Source organism: Pristiophorus japonicus, chromosome 14 (assembly GCF_044704955.1).
Source record: "Pristiophorus japonicus isolate sPriJap1 chromosome 14, sPriJap1.hap1, whole genome shotgun sequence".
Taxonomy (NCBI): Eukaryota; Metazoa; Chordata; class Chondrichthyes; family Pristiophoridae; genus Pristiophorus; species Pristiophorus japonicus.
The window spans coordinates 160,948,368-160,968,899 of record NC_091990.1 but is presented as its reverse complement, the minus strand read 5'-3'; the positions used below and the strand labels follow the sequence as shown (position 1 = coordinate 160,968,899).

Here is a 20,532-nt window from a genome sequence, read left to right as displayed (position 1 = left end):
GTGCAAGCGACCTCGGTCTCACCACGTGGCAGAGTCAGGAGAGGACGACTGATCCAGCGAGGATCTCGCTGAATGAGCAGGAGAGGCAACTCAACCTGAGGATGAAGAGGAAGTGTATGGGGGTACACACCTTCACCACCAAAAGCCCTCCAATAATGTTAAAAGTTAAACTTAACGGCATTCCAGTCTCCATGCAATTGGACACAGGGGCAATTCAATCAATCATGAGCCAGAAGGCTTTTGAGAAACTGGGGCAACAAGGCACAGAGGCCAAAACTGAGCCCGATTCACACAACGCTGCACATGTACACCAACGAACTCATGTTATTGGCAGTGCGGCAGTGAAAGTATCGTACGACGGAATGGTGCATGATTTACCACGATGGATTATACCAGGCGATGGCCCAACGCTGTTCAGCAGAAGCTGGCTAGGAAAGACTGAGACAACATCAAAGCAATATCTTCGGTGGATGACGACTCGTGTGCCCAGGTGCTAAACAAATTCCCAACGTTATTTGAGCCAGGCATCGGCAACTTCACAGGCACCAAGGTGCAGATCCATCTTATTCCTGGGGCACAACCCGTTCATCACAAGGCTCGAGCAGTCCCATACATGATGCGAGAGAAAGTCGAGATCAAGCTGGACAGACTTCAACGAGAGGGAATCATATCACCAGTCGAGTTCAACGAGTGGGCCAGTCCAATCATGCCGGTGCTAAAGAGCAATGGGACGGTCAGAATCTGCGGGGACTACAAGGTAACGATCAACCGAGTCTCGTTACAGGACCAGTACCAGTACCTAAAGCGGTGGACCTATTCGCAATGCTAGCAGGGGGAAAGTCATTCACCAAGCTAGATCTAACCTCTGCTTACATGACACAGGAACTGGCAAAGAAATTGACGTGCATCAACACGCACAAAAGACTGTTCGTATACCACAGATGCCCCTTTGGGATTCGCTCGGCTGTGACCATCTTCCAGAGGAACATGGAGAGTCTGTTGAAATTCGGTTCCATGCACCGTGGTGTTCCAAGACAACATCTTGATCACTGGTCGCAACACCACCGAACACTTGCACAACCTGGAAGAGGTTCTAAAGCGATTGAACAGAGTGAGACTCAGGCTGAAATGCTCCAAGTGTGTTCTCCTGGTGCCAGAGGTCGAATTTCTGGGGAGAAAGATTGCGGTGGACAGCATCAGACCCACGGACTCCAAGACGGAGGCCGTCAAGAATGCACCCAGACCACAGAATGTGACGGAGCTGCGTTCGTTCCTGGGACTCCTCAACTATTTTGGTAATTTTCTACCGGGGTTGAGCACTTTGCTGGAACCCTTGCTATGCAAGGGTGACTACTGGGTTTGGGGTAACTCTCAAGATACATCCTTTAATAAGGCCAGAAATCTGCTATGCTCTAACAAGCATTGTATGACCAATGTAAACATTTAGTACTAGCTTGTGATGCGTCGTCATACGGGGTCGGCTGTGTGTTACAGCTAGCCAATGTGTCAGGCAAACTGCAACCGGTTGCATATGCGTCCAGAAGTTTATCCAAGGCTGAAAGAGCCTACAGTATGGTTGAGAAAGAAGCGTTGGCTTGTGTATACACGGTTAAGAAAATGCACCAATACCTATTTGGTCTCCGGTTCAAGCTCGAAACCGACCACAAACCGCTTACTTCACTGATTTCAGAAAGCAAAGGCATCAACACCAATGCTTCGTCTCGCATCCAAAGATGGTCACTAACATTCTGGTAATGGATGCTTTTGAGCTCGAGGGGTCACCCGTCACGGCTCGCCAGATCAGGACCTGGACTAGCCAAGACCCTGTACTATCACTAGTAAAAAGCTGCGTCCTCAATGGTAACTGGTCGGCAGTTCCCGGGGAAATGCAAGATTAAATTAAGCCGTTCCACCGATGTAAGGATGAATTGTCCATCCAATCGGATTGTCTCCTATGGGGGAATTGTGTGGTTTTGCCAAAAAAAAGGCAGGGAAACGTTTATACATGACCTACACAGTACCCACCCAGGCATAGTCATGATGAAGGCTATCGCCAGGTCGCATGTTTGGTGGCCCGGCATTGACTCGGAATTGGAGTCATGCGTACACCAATGTAACACTTGCTCACAGTTGAGCAACGCACCCAGGGAGGCCCCACTGAGCCTGTGGTCATGGCCCTCCAGACCGTGGTCCAAGGTCCACGTAGATTTTGCTGGCCTTTTTCTAGGTAAGATGTTTCTAGTAGCAGTGGACGCTTACTCTAAATGGATTGAATGTATAATAATGTCGTCATGTACGTCCACTGCCACCATTGAAAGCCTCAGGGTCATGTTCGCCACCCATGGTTTGCCCGACGTCCTTTTTAGTGACAAGGGACCGTGTTTCACCAGCTCGGAATTCAAGGAGTTCATGACCCACAATGGCATTAAGCATGTCAGGTCTGCCCCATTTAAGCCCGCATCCAATGGTCAAGCGTAAAGGGCAGTCCAAACCATCAAACAGAGCTTGAAACGGGTAAAGGACGGCGCCTTGCAGGCCCGGTTATCTCTGGTCCTGCTCAGCTACCGGACACGCCCCCACTCGCTCACCAGGGTTCCCCCGGCAGAATTGTTAATGAAGAGAGCACTCAAAACCAGGCTCTCCTTCGTCCACCCGGATCTCAATGATCACGTAGTAACCCGGTGGCACCGGCACAACATGTACCACGATCGCGCGGCTGTATCACGTGACATTGAGGTTAATGATCCTGTGTTTGTTCTCAATTACGGTCATGGTCCCAAATGGATTGCTGGCACTGTCTTAGCCAAGGAGGGGAATAGAGTGTTTGTTGTTAAATTGTTGACTGGACAAACATGCAGAAAGCACTTGGATCAGATCAAACTGCGATTCACTGACAACCAAGAACAGTTTGAAGAAGACTTTACCATCTATGATCCACCAACACACACCCAACCGGCAATTGACCTCGCTGTCAACCACGAGGATGAACCCACCATGCCCGACAGTCCGATCAGACCAGCCGCGCGGCCATGCAGCAATGATCCGTCCAACTCACCCATGCCAGGACTTCAACTTAAGCGATCGACCCGGGAACGCAGTGCGCCAGATCGCCTCAACTCGTAAATAACTTGTACATAAGACTTTGGGGGGGGGGCGGGGGCGGGGAGTGATGTTATGTATGCAAACCTCACCAACGTGTAAGAATTGCCACTGGGGGGCACATCTGTGGGAGACCTAAGGGTTACCTGTGCACCTTGGGCAAGCAGGTATAAAAGGCAATCCACCATGCTGCTTCCTTGCTTTTGGAGTTACATTAAAGAGACCAAAGTCACAATGGTTTGATCTTACAACACAGTCTTGTGGAGTTATTCTGAACATAATATGCACCACACTTGAAATCTGACACCAAACACCTTTCGTGAAAAACCTATTTAAATAAAGGCGGACTACTCCTCTGCTACTCCTCCACGGGCTGGGCTGGTAAAAGCATTGAGAATCTGAGCCATATAAACCAGCTTAGAACCTACCTCGTGCTGAGTGAACTGAACTCTGCACCTTGACCTTCTGCAACCTTGACCTTTTGCACCTTGATCTTCTGCACAATCTGTGGGTGAAGCTCAATTGCTTCAGATATGGAATCATGAGATGCACGGCAAATGACTATAAATGTGACCTTTGTGGACTTCCTCCCCCCTTTGTCCCTCTAGCCAGTTAGAAGATGCAAGCCACATACTTGCAGGCTGCGCTGATCAGCAAGGGCTTACTGGTTCCCGAAAGGTATCCTTTGCTCAGTTGTTGAATGGTTATGTAAATGCAATCATAATAAATAAAAATAAATGAGGCATGAGTAGTGTTAAGTATGGAAGAACTCCACAAGGGGAGAGAATTTTAAAAAAAAATGAAAACTAAACTAGAGAAAGGTGTTCATCTATGTTGCCCTCCATTCTGCATTCAAACAAAACACTCAGAAGAGAATGTCTGTCTCCTCCACTAAAGATTTTCTAAGAGGGACTATCTTATTGGGTCTAGTATGTAACTAGTAGAGTGAACAAAGGAGAGCCAGTGGATGTGGTGTATTTGGACTTTCAAAAGGCTTTTGACAAGGTCCCACACAAGAGATTGGTGTGCAAAATTAAAGCACAACGTATTGGGGGTAATGTATTGTCGTGGATAGAGAACTGGTTGGCAGACAGGAAGCAGAGTCGGGATAAACGGGTCCTTTTCAGAATGGCAGGCAGTGATTAGTGGGGTGCCACAGGGCTCAGTGCTGGGACCACAGCTATTTACAATATACATTAATGATTTAGATGAAGGAATTAAGTGTAATATCTCCAAGTTTGCAGATGACACTAAGTTGGGTGGCGGTGTGAGCTGTGAGGAGGATGCTAAGAGGCTGCAGGGTGACTTGGACAGGTTAGGTGAGTGGGTAAATGCATGGCAGATGCAGTATAATGTGGATAACTGTGAGGTTATCCACTTTGGTGGCAAAAACACGAAGGCAGAATATTATCTGAATGGCGGCAGATTAGGAAAAGGGGAGGTGCAACAAGACCTGGGTGTCATGGTTCATCAGTCATTGAAAGTTGACATGCAGGTACAGCAGGCGATGAAGAAGGCAAATGGTATGTTGGCCTTCATAGCTAGGGGTTTTGACTATAGGACCAGAGAGGTCTTACTGCAGTTGTACAGGGCCTTGGTGAGGCCTCACCTGGAATATTGTGTTCAGGTTTTGGTCTCCTAATCTGAGGAAGGACGTTCTTGATATTGAGGGAGTGCAGCAAAGGTTCACCAGACTGATTCCCGGGATGGCTGGACTGATATATGAGGAGAGACTGGATCGACTGGGCCTTTATTCACTGGAGTTTAGAAGGATGAGAGGGGATCTCATAGAAACATATAAAATTCTAACGGGACTGTTCCCGATGTTGGGGAAGTCCAGAACCAGGGGACACAGTCTAAGGATAAGGGGTAAGCCATTTAGGACTGAAATGAGGAGAAACTTCTTCACTCAGAGAGTTGTTAACCTATGGAATTCCCTGCTGCAGAGAGTGCTTAATGCCAGTTCGTTGGATATATAGAAACATAGAAACATAGAAAATAGGTGCAGGAGCAGGCCATTCAGCCCTTCTAGCCTGCACCGCCATTCAATGAGTTCATGGCTGAACATGAAACTTCAGTACCCCATTCCTGCTTTCTCGCCATACCCCTTGATCCCCCGAGTAGTAAGGACTTCATCTAACTCCCTTTTGAATATATTTAGTGAATTGGCCTCAACAACTTTCTGTGGTAGAGAATTCCACAGGTTCACCACTCTCTGGGTGAAGATGTTTCTCCTCATCTCGGTCCTAAATGGCTTACCCCTTATCCTTAGACTGTGACCCCTGGTTCTGGACTTCCCCAACATTGGGAACATTCTTCCTGCATCCAACCTGTCCAAACCCGTCAGAATTTTAAATGTTTCTATGAGGTCCCCTCTCACTCTTCTGAACTCCAGTGAATACAAGGCCAGTTGATCCAGTCTTTCTTGATAGGTCAGTCCCACCATCCCGGGAATCAGTCTAGTGAATCTTCGCTGCACTCCCTCAATAGCAAGAATGTCCTTCCTCAAGTTAGGAGACCAAAACTGTACACAATACTCCAGGTGTGGCCTCACCAAGGCCCTGTACAACTGTAGCAACACCTCCCTGCCCCTGTACTCAAATCCCCTCGCTATGAAGGCCAACATGCCATTTGCTTTCTTAACCGCCTGCTGTACCTGCATGCCAACCTTCAGTGACTGATGTACCATGACACCCAGGTCTCGTTGCACCTCCCCTTTTCCTAATCTGTCACCATTCAGATAATAGTCTGTCTCTCTGTTTTTACCACCAAAGTGGATAACCTCACATTTATCCACATTATACTTCATCTGCCATGCATTTGCCCACTCACCTAACCTATCCAAGTCACTCTGCAACCTCATAGCATCCTCCTCGCAGCTCACACTGCCACCCAACTTAGTGTCATCCGCAAATTTGGAGATACTACATTTAATCCCCTCGTCTAAATCATTAATGTACAATGTAAACAGCTGGGGCCCCAGCACAGAACCCTGCGGTACCCCACTAGTCACTGCCTGCCATTCTCAAAAGTACCCATTTACTCCTATTCTTTGCTTCCTGTCTGACAACCAGTTCTCAATCCACGTCAGCACACTACCCCCAATCCCATGTGCTCTAACTTTGCACATTAATCTCCTGTGTGGGACCTTGTCGAAAGCCTTCTGAAAGTCCAAATATACCACATCAACTGGTTCTCCTTTGTCCACTTTACTGGAAACATCCTCAAAAAATTCCAGAAGATTTGTCAAGCATGATTTCCCTTTCACAAATCCATGCTGACTTGGACCTATTATGTCACCATTTTCCAAATGCGCTGCTATGACATCCTTAATAATTGATTCCATCATTTTACCCACTACTGAGGTCAGGCTGACCGGTCTATAATTCCCTGCTTTCTCTCTCCCTCCTTTTTTAAAAAGTGGGGTTACATTGGCTATCCTCCACTCGATAGGAACTGATCCAGAGTCTATGGAATGTTGGAAAATGACTGTCAATGCATCCGCTATTTCCAAGGCCACCTCCTTAAGTACTCTGGGATGCAGTCCATCAGGCCCTGGGGATTTATCGGCCTTCAATCCCATCAATTTCCCCAACACAATTTCCCGACTAATAAAGATTTCCCTCAGTTCCTCCTCCTTACGAGACCCTCTGACCCCTTTTATATCCGGAAGGTTGTTTGTGTCCTCCTTAGTGAATACTGAACCAAAGTACTTGTTCAATTGGTCTGCCATTTCTTTGTTCCCCGTTATGACTTCCCCTGATTCTGACTGCAGGGGACCTACGTTTGTCTTTACTAACCTTTTTCTCTTTACATACCTATAGAAACTTTTGCAATCCGCCTTAATGTTCTCTGCAAGCTTCTTCTCGTACTCCATTTTCCCTGCCCTAATCAAACCCTTTGTCCTCCTCTGCTGAGTTCTAAATTTCTCCCAGTCCCCAGGTTCGCTGCTATTTCTGGCCAATTTGTATGCCACTTCCTTGGCTTTAATACTATCCCTGATTTCCCTAGATAACCACGGTTGAGCCACCTTCCCTTTTTTATTTTTACGCCAGACAGGAATGTACAATTGTTGTAATTCATCCATGCGGTCTCTAAATGTCTGCCATTGCCCATCCACAGTCAACCCCTTAAGTATCATTAGCCAATCTATCTTAGCCAATTCACGCCTCATACCTTCAAAGTTACCCTTCTTTAAGTTCTGGACCATGGTCTCTGAATTAACTGTTTCATTCTCCATCCTAATGCAGAATTCCACCATATTATGGTCACCATATATTCAAGAGGGAGTTAGATGTGGCCCTTACGGTGAAAGGGATCAAGGGGTATGGAGAGAAAATAGGAAAGGGGTACTGAGGTGAATGATCAGCCATGATCTTATTGAATGGTGGTGCAGGCTCGAAGGGCTGAATGGCCTACTCCTGCACCTATTTTCTATGCTTCTATGTTTCTATGTCTCAACACAGCGCATCTTAGGGAATCCTACCACTCATCCCCCAAGCTTTCCATTCCTTTTCTATTTTCCCAATGAATGCCGCTTCCCTTTATTCGAGAGAAGCACTATTATTGAACATTTGAACATTCTACCATTCATGGGAAGAGTAGCATAGTGGTAATGTTACTAGACTAGCAGAATACCTGGACTAAATGATCCTGAGACAAAAGTTCAAATCCCACCTCAGCAGCTGGGGAATTTAAATTTAAATTTAAATTCAATTGAAAAATCTGAAGTAAAAAGCTAGTATTAGTAATGGTGACCACGTAACTACTGGATTGTCATAAAAACACATTTGGTTCACGAATATCCTTTAGGGAAGGAAATCTGGCCTCTTTAGTAACAAATCAATTACCATTCTACTATTGTGTATTATATATTGCATAGTACTATATATTACAATGTGCTGCTCAACTACAGATGAAAATAAACAGTCTTTACAGCAAAACTAAATCCATAGCATCTTAAAATAGCACAGATTGCCTAGCAACAAGTGAGGCCATGGTTTGGATGTCTTTCTTTGACTCATTCAACCTCCCAGGTGACTTGTCACCATGCCAACTTCTCGGTATGGGTGGAGGGAGCTTTGGAACGGGACTTGGGAGTGATGGTTGATTCATCCCTTTCAATGCCTGCACGATACAGCAAAGCAATTAAAGAAGTGAATAGATTGCTTAAATATCCAGCCAGAATAATCTCTAGAGGTTGTGCCAGAGCTCTACAATTCTAGGCTGCCACGTCATTAAAAAAAAAATAAGCGCTGGATACAATTTAGAGCAGAGAAATGAGATCTATCCCAAGTGTAAAGGCGATGGGCTATGAAGGAAATTTAAAGAAGCTTAAGCACAACATGAAAAGAATATTGGGATGGGGGAGGAGATGGGGACACCTCACTGAGGTATGTAAAATGTTACGTGATATATGGTTATGTAAACCTAGATATTACTTCAAATTAAGCCAGGAAAGTGGGACCAAGGGAACTCAATTTAAGTTTGTGAGAACTTGTTTTAGAAAAGATATTGGGAAAAACCAGATGGAAATAGTTTGTTTGGTTGAAAGTGTTGCGATAATTTTTAAATAAACTGAAGTTTTTTTTTAATTCATTCACGGGATGTGGGCGTCGCTGGCAAGGCCAGCATTTATTGCCCATCTCTAATTGTCCTTGAGAAGGTGGTGGTCAGCTGCCTTCTTGAACCGCTGCAGTCCGTGTGGTGAAAGAAAAGACAGCCATCCGTGGCTAACTAAAAAAATAAAGGATAGTATCTAATTAAAAACAAGGGCATACAAAGTGTCCAAAACTAGTGGGAGGACAGAAGACTGGGATGCTTTTAAAAGCCAGCAAAGAATAACTAAAAAATGATTAAGAAAGGGAAGATAGACTATGAAAGTAAACTAGCACGAAATATAAAAACAGATAGCAAGAGTTTCTATAGATATATATAAAGGAAAAGAGTGGCTAAAGTAAAATGTTGGCCCCTTAGAGGACAAGACCGGGAGAAATTAATAATGGGGAACATGGAGATGACATAAACTCTGAACAAATATTTTGTATCATTCTTTAAGGTAGAGGACACTAACAATATTCCAACAGTGGATAGTCAAGGGGCTATAGGGGAGGAGGAACTTAACATAATCACAATCACAAAGGAGGTGGTATTCAGTAAGATAATGGGACTAAAGGCAGATTAATCCCCTGGACCTGATGGCTTGCATCCTAGGGTCTTAAGAGAAGTAGCAGCAGGGATTGTGGATGCATTGGTTGTAATTTACCAAAATTCCCTAGATCCTGGGGAGGTCCCAGCAGATTGGAAAACTGCAAATGTAATGGCCCTATTTAAAAAAGGAGTCAGACAAAAAGCAGGAAACTATAGACCAGTTAGCCTAACATCTGTGGTTGGAGTCCATTATTAAAGAAGCAGTAGCAGGACATTGGGAAAAGCAAAATTCGGTCAGGCAGAGTCAGCATAGATTTATGAAGGGGAAGTCATGTTTGACAAATTTGCTGGAATTCTTTGAGGATGTAACGAACAGGGTGGATAAAGGGGAACCAGTGGATGTGATGTATTTGGACTTCCAGAAGGCATTTGACAAGGTGTCACATAAAAGGTTACTGCGCAAGATAAAAGTTCACGGGGTTGGGGGTAATATATTAGCATGGATAGAGGATTGGCTAATTAACAGAAAACAGAGAGTCGGGATAAATGGTTCATTCTCTGGTTGGCAATCAGTAACTTGTGGGGTGCCACAGGGATCAGTGCTGGGACCACAGCTATTTACAATCTATATTAATGACTTGGAAGAAGGGACCGATTGTAACGTTTGCTGACAATACAAAGATGGGAGGAAAAGCAATGTGTGAGGAGGACACAATAAATCTGCAAAAGGACATAGACAGGTTAAGTGAGTGGGCAAAAATTTGGCAGATGGAGTATAATGTTGGAAGGTGTAAGGTCATGTACTTTGGCAGAAAAAAATCAAAGAGCAAGTTATTATTTAAATGGAGAAAGATTGCAAAGTGCTGCAGTACAGCGGGACCTGGGGGTACTTGTGCATGAAACACAAAAGGTTAGTCTGCAGGGACAGCAAGTGATCAGGAAGGCCAATGGAATCTTGGCCTTTATTGCAAAGGGGATGGAGTATAAAAGCAAGGAAGTCTTGCTGCAGTTATACAGGGTATTGGTGAGGCCACACCTGGAATACTGTGTGCAGTTTTATTTTCCATATTTACAAAAGGATATAATAGCTTTGGAGGCAGTTCCGAGAAGGTTCTCTAGGTTGATTCCAGAGGTGAGGGGGTTGACTAGGTTGGGCCTCTACTAATTGGAATTCAGAAGAATGAGAGGTGATCTTATCAAAACGTCTAAGATTATGAGGGGGCTTGACAAGGTGGATGCAGAGAAGATGTTTCCACTGATAGGGGAGACTAGAACTAGGGGGCATAATCTTAGAATAAGTGGCTGCCCATTTAAAACTGAAATGAGGAGGAATTTCTTCTCTCAGAGGGTTGTAAATCTGTGGTAGTCGCTGCCTCAGAGAGCTGTGGAAGCTGGGACATTTGAATAAATTTAAGACAGAGATAGACAGTTTCTTGAGCGATAAGGGAATAAGGGGTTATGGGGAGCGGGTAGGGAGGTGGACCTGAGTCCATGATTGGATCAGCCATGATCGTATTAAAGGGCCGAGCAGGCTCGAGGGACCATATGGCCTAGTCCTGCTCTTATTTCTTATGTTCTTATGTATTCCCACAGTGCTGTTAGGGAGTTCCAGAATTTTGACCCAGCGACGATGAAGGAACGGCGATATATTTTCAAGTCAGGATGGTGCGTGACTTGGAGGTGATGGTGCTCCTATGCGCCTGCTGCCCTTGCCCTTCTAGGTGGTCGAGGTCGTGGGTTTGGGAGGTCCTACCGAAGAAGCTGTGGTGAGTTGTTGCAGTGCATCTTATAGATGGTACACACTGCAGCCGCGGTGCGCCGATGGTGGAGGGAGTGAATATTTAAGGTGTTGGATGGGGTGCCAATTAAGTGGGTTGCTTTGTCCTGGATGGTGTCGAGCTTCTTGAGTGTTGTTGGAACTGCACTCATCCAGGCAAGTGGAGAGTATTGCATCACACTCCTGACTTGTGCCTTGTAGATGGTGAAAAGGCTTTGGGGAGTCAGGAGGTAAGACACGCGCCGCAGAATACCCAGCCTCTGACCTGCTCTTGTAGCCACAGTATTTATGTGGCTGGTCCAGTTAAGTTTCTGGTCAATGGTGACCCCCAGGATGTTGATGGTAGGGGAATTTTGCAGTGGAAATGCCTTTGAATATCAAGGGGAAGTGGTTAGACTCTCGCTTGTTGGACATGATTATTGCCTGGTATTTGTGTGGTGTGAATGTTACTTGCCACTTATCAGCCCAGGCCTGAATGTCGTCCAGGTCTTGCTGCATGTGGGCATGGACTGCTCCATTATCTGAGGAGTTGCAAATGGAACTGAACACTGTGCAATCATCAGCGAACATCACCCTTCTGACCTTATGATGGAGGGAAGGTCATTGATGAAGCAGCTGAAGATGATTGGGCCTAGGACACTGCCCTGAGGAACTCCTGCAGCGATGTCATGGGACTGGGATGATTGATCTCCAACCACCACAACCATGTTCCTTTGTGCGAGGTATGATCCAGCCAGTGGAGAGTTTTCTCCCTGATTCCCATTGACTCCAATTTTATTATGGCTCATTGATGCCACACTCGGTCAAATGCTGCCTTGATGTCAAGGGCAGTCACTCTCACCTCACCTTTGGAATTTAGCTCTTTTGTCCATGATTGGAACAAGGCTGTAATGAGGTCTGGAGCCAAGAGGTCCTGGCGGAACCCAAACTGAGCATCGGTGAGCAGGTTATTGGTGAGTAAGTGTCGCTTGATAGCACTGTCGATGACACCTTCATCACTTTGCTGATGATTGAGAGTAGACTGATGGTGCGGTAATTGGTCGGATTGGATTTGTCCTGCTTTTTATGGACAGAACATACCTAGGCAGTTTTTGACATTGTCGGATAGATGCCAGTGTTGTCGTTGTACTGGAACAGCTTGGCTAGAGGCGCAGCTAGTTCTGGAGCACCAGTCTTCAGCACGGCAGCCGGGATGTTGTCGGGGCCCATAGCCTTTGCTGTATCCAGTGCGCTCAGCTGTTTCTAGATATTATGTGGAGTGAATCGAGTTGGCTGAAGACTGGCTTCTGTGATGGTGGGGACCTGAGGAGGAGGCCGAGATGGATCATCAACTCTGCACTTCTGAATGAAGATAGTTGCAAATGCTTCAATCTTGTCTTTTGCACTTGTGTGCTGGGCTCTGGCATCATTGAGGATGGGGGTATTCATGGAGCCTCCTTGTCCCGTTAGTTGTTTAATGGTTCACCACCATTCATGACTAGATGTGGCAGGACTGCAGAGCTTTGATCTGATCCGTTGATTGTGGGATTGCATAGCTCTGTCTATAGCATGCTGCTTCCGCTGTTTAGCCTTCATGTAGTCCTGTGTTGCAGCTTCCCCAGATTGGTACCTCATTTTTAGGTACGCCTGGTGCTGCACCTGGCATGCTCTTCTGCATTCCTCATTGAACCGGATTCGTCCCCTGGCTTGATGGTAAAGGTAGAGTGAGGGATTTAGTGGGCCATGAGGTTACAGATTGTGGTGGAATACAATTCTGCTGCTGCCGATGGCCCACAGCATCTGATGGATGCCCAATTTTGAGCTCGATCTGTTCTGAATCTATCTCATTTGGCACAGTCGTAGTGCTACACAACCTCAGTGTGCAGGCGGGTCTTTGTCTCCACAATGACTGTGCGGTGGTCACTGTTACCAATGCTGTCATGAACAGATGCATCTGCGACAGGTTGATTGGTGAGGACGGGGTCAAATAGGTTTTTCCCTCGTGTTGGATCACTCACCACCTGCTGCAGGCCTAGTCTGGCAGCTATGTCCTTCAGGACTCGGCCAGCTCAGTCAGTAGTGGTGCTACCGAGCTATTCTTGGTGATGGACATTGAAGTCCCCCAGAATACATTCTGTGCCCTTGCTACCCTCCATACTTCTTCTAAGTGCTGTTCAACATGGAGGAGTACTGATTAATCAGCTGAGGGAGAGCAGTAGATGGTAATCAGCAGGCGGTTTCCTTGCCCATGCTTGACTTGAAGCCATGAGACTTCATGAGGTCCAGAGTCAATGTTGAGGACTCTCAGGGCTACTCCCTCCCGACTGTATACCACTGTGCTGCCACCCCTGGTGGGTCTGTCCTGCCGTTGGGACAGGACATACCCAGGGATGGTGATGGAGGAGTCTGGGACATTGGCTGAAAGGTATGATTCTGTGAGTATGATTATGTCAGGCTGTTGCTTGACCAGTCTGTGGGACAGCTCTCCCAATTTTGGCACAAGTCCCCAGATGTTGGTGAGGAGGACTTTGCAGGGTCGACTGGGCTGGGTGTGCCGTTGTCATGTCCGCAGCTGGTGCCGAGGTCGATGCTGGGTGATCCGTCCGGTTTTATTCCTTTTATTGTTTCTTGTAGAGGTTTGGTACAACTGAGTAGCTTGTTAGGCCATTTCCGAGGGCAGTTATGAGTCAACCACATTGCTGTGGTTCTGGAGTCACATATTGTCCAGACCAGGTAAGGACGGCAGATTTCCTTCCCTAAAGGACATTTGTGAGCCAGATCATTTTTTTAATGACAATCCAGTAGTTTCATGGTCACCATTACTGACACTAGCTTTTTATTCCATATTTATTTAATTAACTGAATTGAAATTCCCCAACTGCCACGGTGGGATATTAACTCACGTGTCTGGATTATTAGTCCAAGCCTTTGGATTACTAGTCCCATAAAATAACCACTATGCTATCATACCCATAGATTTTTGCTTCTTGCAATTATATTATAACTGCATGGTGTAAAACAAATACTTGTTGGTTTGCCATGAAACAGAAATTTTGTTTCACTCGTCACCAGCACAAAAAACCAGCATTATTCCTGTATTATGCCAGATCAGTGCAAATAGGCTCTGGTACGTTTGAGACAAGTGAAACAGAACGCTTAACATACATCCCATAGAAACACAGTACTTTGCGCAGCAGAGGAGGCTATTCGGCTACTCACCTCTATGCCGGCCCTTTGCTGGTCAGTGAGCACAGAGGTAAAGGGTGAGCGGGTCAGTGAGAGTTAGGATACGGGCGGCAATGTTCCCTCATTTTTTTTTGTTGGCCCCTTTAACGGGCTTTTTCTATTTAAAAGATGGCTCACCTCACCGGCTGCGGGGAACCCCTAGATACCTGCACGGCTGCGCAGCTTAAAGGGAACTTTAACGGGCAGCTACAGGAGCTTTGGATAAGCTCAAGTTTACGGAGGCTGGAAGATGGGAGGCCGGCCAGCAGAGCATTGGAATAGTCGGGTCCGGAGATAAGAAAAGCATGGATGAGAATTTCAGATGGGCTGCGGCAGTGGCGGAGACAGGGCGATTTTATGGTGGTGGAAGTAGGCGGTCTTTGTGATGGAGAAGGTATGGGGTTGGAAGCTCAGCTCAGGGTCAAAGAGGACGCCGAGTTTGAGAACAGCCAGTGAGGAGGATGGAATCAGGGCTGGGGAACAGAGTTTGTGGTGTGTGCCGAAGACAATGGCTTCCATCTGCCCAATGATTAATTGGAGGAAATTTTGGCTCATCCAGGACTGGTAATCTGACAACACAGAGGCAATGGAGGGGTCAAGAGAGGTGGTGAGTTGGGTGTTATCAGCACACCTGTTGTGCCTTCGAATGATGTCACTAAGGGGCAACACGTAAATGAGCTATAGGAGTGGGCCAAGGATAGACCCTTGGGCCGCTCCAGATACAGGGGCAGGAAGATAGGCCATTGTAAGAGATTCTCTGACTAGGATTGGATAGGTGAGAGTGGCAAAGGCAGTCCCACTCAGCTGAATGGAGGAAAGGCATTGAAGGAGGGTGGTGTGGTCAGTTGTGTCAAAGGCTGCAGACAGGTTGAGAAGGATGCAGAGGGATAGTACACCATGGGCACATAGAAGATTTTTAATATATTATATACATGGGTATGTTTGGTGAGCAAGTTGTGAGCAAAGGCATGCTTAACAAATTTAGATATACAAAAATAAATCCCATGACCCGTCACTGACCTGTATCTGCCGAAATGTGGGATTTTAAAAACATGCTACCGTGTAACAAATCCAGAGCCTCCCCCTTCAGTTTATCTACCACCTTATCAACTAGTGCCAGCTCGTCAGTGAGGTACTAGAGAAAAAAACACATGGACAATACTCGTTTTAAGTTTGTGTTTGAGCATTATCCTACATTCTAGCAATATATCAGAAATATATTGTTGATGTTATTCTAGTTGGTCTTGCATTTGCACTAACCTTAGATCATATTCTTATGCCTATTTTCTATTTCCTTTAAAGTGGCTGGGTCATTGAATATATTTAAGGCGGAGAAACACAGACTTTTGAGCGATAAGGGAATAAAGGATTATGGGGAGCAGGCAGGGAAGTGGAGCTGAGTCCATGATCAGATCAGCCATGATCTTATTAAATGGCGGAGCAGGTTCGAGGGGCCAGGTGGCCTACGCCTGCTCCTATTTCTTAGGTTTTTTGTCTTCAAGATTGCCTGCCAAGTAAAGCAGTAGTGTCCAAGCGTTCTGTCTTCAAGTGTCAGTTAGGTGTATCCTATGGAGCCTCAGAAGTTTAAATCCATGTTCCCATTCAGCTGCATATATTTCAAGATGTAGATATCACCAGTTCATGGTGTTCTGATGTAGGATTTGTCCACCAGTGAAGTAACTGAGCAAATAATAGCCCTTTTCAAAACTCCGGGCCAGTAAAATTCAATCAGAATAAATCAGCAGGAAAGAAATATTAACACCAATAGATCTAAATCGTCTGCTTTGTGCACCAGGATTGGCAGGATTCGTGAACCAGATATGGACCACCGTCATCGCGCTGGGGCAGCCACGCTGAATGTGGTTTATATCAAATTCCTCTGTGCTTTAAAATGGCAGAGAAGCTTTTGGTATGAGCACATGGAGCGTTCATCTCAGAACAGCGCTGATTGAGATTTCTGTCCTAATCATCAAGGATTGACAACTAGCCCCTGGATCTTACTAACCTTGTGCACTGAAACCAGGTCACCAATGTGACAAATATTTTGGATCGCAGGTAAAATGAGAAAAAAGGACTTGTATTCATATAGCACCTTTCACGACCTCGGGACGTCCCAAAGTGAAGTACTTTACAGCCAATGGAGTACTTTTGGAGTGTAGTCACTGTTATAGTGTAGGAAACGCAACAGTCAATTTGCGCACACCAAGCTCCCACAAACAGCAATGTGATAAAGACCGCAGCATCTGTTTTTGTTATGTTGGTTGAGGGAGAAATATTGGCAGGACACTGAGGATAACTCCTCTCCTCTTCTTAGCAATAGTGCCATGGGAGGATCTTTTACGTCCACCGAGGCCTTGGTTTAACGTCTCATCCGAAAGACGGCACCTCTGACAGTGCAGCACTCCCTCAGCACTGCACTGAAGTGTCAGCCTGGATTATGGGCTCGAGTCTCTGGAGTGGGTAAGAACATAAGAACATAAGAAATAGGTGCAGGAGTAGGCCTTCTGGCCCCTCAAGCCTGCTCTGCCATTCAATATCATGGCTGATCTGATCATGGACTCAGCTCCACTTCCCTGCCATTCCCCATAACCCTTTATTCCCCGATCATTCAAAAATCTGTCTATCTCCGTCTTAAATATATTCAATGACCCAGCCGCCACAGCTCTCTGGGGCAGAGAATTCCATAGATTTACAACCCTCTGAGAAGAAATTTCTCCTCATCTCAGTTTTAAATGGGCAGCCCCTTATTCTGAGACTATGTCCCCGAGTTTTAGTTTCCCGTGTGAGTGGAAATATCCTCTCTGCATCCACCTTGTTGAGCCCTCTCATTATCTTATACATTTCAATAAGATCACCTCTCATTCTTCTGAACTCCAATGTGTGTAGGCCCAACCTACTCAACCTATCCTCATAAGTCAACCCCCTCATCTCTGGAATCAACGTAGTGAACCTTCTCCGAGCAGCCTCCAATACAAGTATAACCTTTCTTACATATGGAGACCAAAACTGTACGCAGTACTCCAGGTGTGGCCTCACCAATACCCTGTACAGTTGTAGCAGGACGTCTCTGCTTTTATACTCCACCCCCCTTGCAATAAAGGCCAACATTCCATTTGCCTTCCTGATTACTTGCTGTACCTGTATACTAACTTTTTGTGTTTCATGCTCAAGGACCCCCAGGTCTCTTTGTACTGCAGAATTTTGCCCCAATTTGAGAAGTTTGTCCTTTTCCCCAGTAGCATTTGGCTCAGAGCCAATCATCTCCAACGATGTGCCGATTGTGCAATATGTGGAAGAAAATAAAGATGAATACCTCTTCTACTGTATGCCATTCCCTTGATACAAGTATTATTTTGCATACCTTGAGGTGTTTGCGTGGCTCTGAATTAGAGAGGTGCACTCCTGGGAGCAGGTGAGTAAATGTGATCAGCCTCAGCAGACAATATAAAATTAAACTATCTGTCCTGCATCTAAAGTATATCAAGCTGCATGAATTAAAGTCACTACTCTGCTGTCAGTGTACCCACCTGTAAATACCTTGCAGAGAATATATACACATTGCTGCATCAGTGGGAAAATCAGTGTGCAAAATTGACGCTTTAATATTTTTCTGCTTCAACTTGTAATTGTGACCAATATTTATCTCTCAACCAACATCACTACATCAGACCATTTGGTCGTCATCACATTGCTATTTGTGGAAACAAATTGGCTGCTTACATTACGACAGTGACTACATGTCAAAAGTACATCATTGGCTGTAAAGCGTTTAGGGACGTCCTGTGTTCGAGAAAGGAGTTATATAAATGCAAGTCTTTTTTTTTTGCAGTGCTGACCATGTAGCAGAAAGCTTCAAGCAATTTACAAATTTTGAGCTGGCCTACTCAAAAATTACACTGTCCACTCCAAAACAGGTGACTTTCTTTTATTAACCTGCTTATGGTGTTTGAATCTTCAAAACAAAATGTGAATAAAATGTAATCATTGCACAGAATAATAAATGTGATACTTTTTTACCTGCTGTAGAATAGAAATGGCGCACGCCATGCCAACTCGTCCAACCCCCACTATTGAGACTTTGGACGATGCCTTCTCAGACACTTCCGAGTGCACCTCACGCATCAATTTAGCTTTCAAGCTCATTGTTTATGAACTGAGCTGTCAAACTAGGAAGCTCAAAAATCTGAAGGGAAAAAGCATCTGTCTGTTAGTACAGTACTAAAAGTGTGCAGTTTAATTGTAAAAACGTCACGTGAATCACAAAGGCAATTAGGGATGTGCAATAAAATGTTGGCCTTGCCAGCGACACCCACATCCCAGGAACTATTTTTTTTTAAAAGCATGGTAGCGAGTGGAAATTAATACTTTACTTCTGACTCCTGTATGGCTCAGAGACGTGGACCATATACAGTAGCCACCTCAAATCGCTGGAGAAATACCAACGATGTCTCCACAAGATCCTGCAAATCCCCTGGGAGGACAGATGCACCAACGTCAGTGTCCTCGATCAGGCCAACATCCCCAGCATTGAAGCACTGACCACACTCGACCAGCTCCATTGGGCGGGCCACATTGTTCACATGCCCGACACAAGACTCCCAAAGCAAGTGCTCTACTCAGAACTCCTACACAGCAAGCAAGCCCCAGGTGGGCAGAGGAAACGTTTCAAGAACACCCTCAAAGCCTCCTTGATTAAGTGCAACATCCCCCACCGACACCTGGGAATCCCTGGGCATAGACCGCCCTAAGTGGAGGAAGAGCATCCGGGAGGGCGCTGAGCACCTCGAGTATCGTCGCCGAGAGCATGCAGAAAACAAGCGCAGGCAGCGGAAGGAGCGTGCGGCAAACCAGTCCCACCCACCCATTCCGTCAACCACTGTCTGCCCCACCTGTTACAGAGATTGTAATTCTCGCATTGGACTATAAAGTCACCTAAGAACTCACTTTTAGAGTGGAAGCAAGTCTTCCTCGATTTCAAGGGACTGCCTACTTTGACGTCTGACATTTGAATCTGAGCTTCAAGTGACATTTAAACACTTCTGCTGTGGTTGCATTTCTTTTTAAACAGCTATGCCATTTGATGGGAGTCCTGCACAATAACCGACGTCCTTTATCTCAGGGTTGGAGAGTATTGCAGAAATGCAATATGAAAGGACACCAAGTGCGAACAAGTCTAGCCCAGACTGTGTCAACCACTTGACTGTAGGAAGAAGTATAGCAGGAGGGAATTTTTAAAAGCGAGAAAAAGTATGAAAAAGTATGCAATTTAAAAATATATATTTCTACTTCACCACTGAAAACAGTGATATCACGAGGATCTTTAGGAATATTGATCGCCTGGAACTTAATACTGTTTCAATATGGTTGCTTAACCCACTTGTATCAAAATCCTTTGACTGTCATTTTAGTGGAGGGACGAATCCATTCAAACAAAGCATTTGGATAAGTATCATTTCCAGGCTGCAATGTCCCTATCAATTTTCTCTCCCTATTAATATTTTCCTTCAACTCTTCGAATATTTTCCTTTTTGTTTACTTACAGTAATTGTTTTCCCCTCTTCTGGCGTCTTGCTCTGGCTCCTCACTGCTCCTGGTTGCCTTGAGTGACTGGGGTTTTATTGTTGGTGTTGCTCCGAGACCTGATTTGCTTTCTCGTCTCCTTCGCCTTCAGCGATGTTTTCGCCCAACCGCTACCTCTTCTCCGTTTTCGTTCAAACTTCGGAGTCTCCGCTCAATGTTCTCTGCGCGCCCAACGTTCTCTCCGCCTCCCCGAATGTGCAGCCCCCCACCCCCACCCCCGTCAGAGAACGCTCTGAGGCGTGCTCTGAGTCTCACCGTCACAGGCTTGAAGCCTCTGACTGCCAATTATTATAATCCGTTTCTGTTCAAGCCCCAACTTTGACCCGAAGTACTTTAAAACATTGGACCACTGGACAGGAGTAGGTCATTCAGACCATCCAGCCTATTAAATACAGTACATTGCAGTGTCAGCAGTGGCTCAGTGGGCAGCACCATCGCCTCTGAGTCAGAAGGTTGGGAGTCCCACTCCAGAGACTTGAGCGCAAAAATCTAGGCTGGCACTCCAGTGCAGTGCTGAGGGAGTGCTGCACTGTCTGGGGTGTTGGCTTTCGGATGAGACGTTAAACCGAGGCCCCTTCTCTCTCAGGCAGACGTGAAAGATCCCATGGCACTATTTCAAAGAATAGCAGGGGAGTTATCCCCAGTGTCCTGGCCAATATTTATCCCTCAATCAACATCACAAAAAAAAAACAATGATCTGGTCATTATCACATTCATGTTTG

The 20,532-nt window shown here is 45.7% G+C and overlaps 1 protein-coding gene across 1 annotated transcript in view; it reads right to left on the bottom strand.

Moving 5' to 3' along the window:
- Positions 1–19,911, bottom strand: part of LOC139280175 (L-lactate dehydrogenase A chain-like) — a 61,762-nt gene extending 41,851 nt beyond the window's left edge. The window contains exons 1-3 of the mRNA XM_070899741.1: positions 19,771–19,911; positions 18,248–18,413; positions 15,251–15,365 (exon numbers count right to left, since the gene is read on the bottom strand). Of these exons, the coding sequence (XP_070755842.1) occupies positions 15,251–15,365; positions 18,248–18,373 (241 nt within the window). The 5' untranslated portion in view covers positions 18,374–18,413; positions 19,771–19,911. The remainder of the gene's footprint in view (positions 1–15,250; positions 15,366–18,247; positions 18,414–19,770) is intronic.
- Between the last annotated feature and the right edge of the window lie 621 nt (positions 19,912–20,532).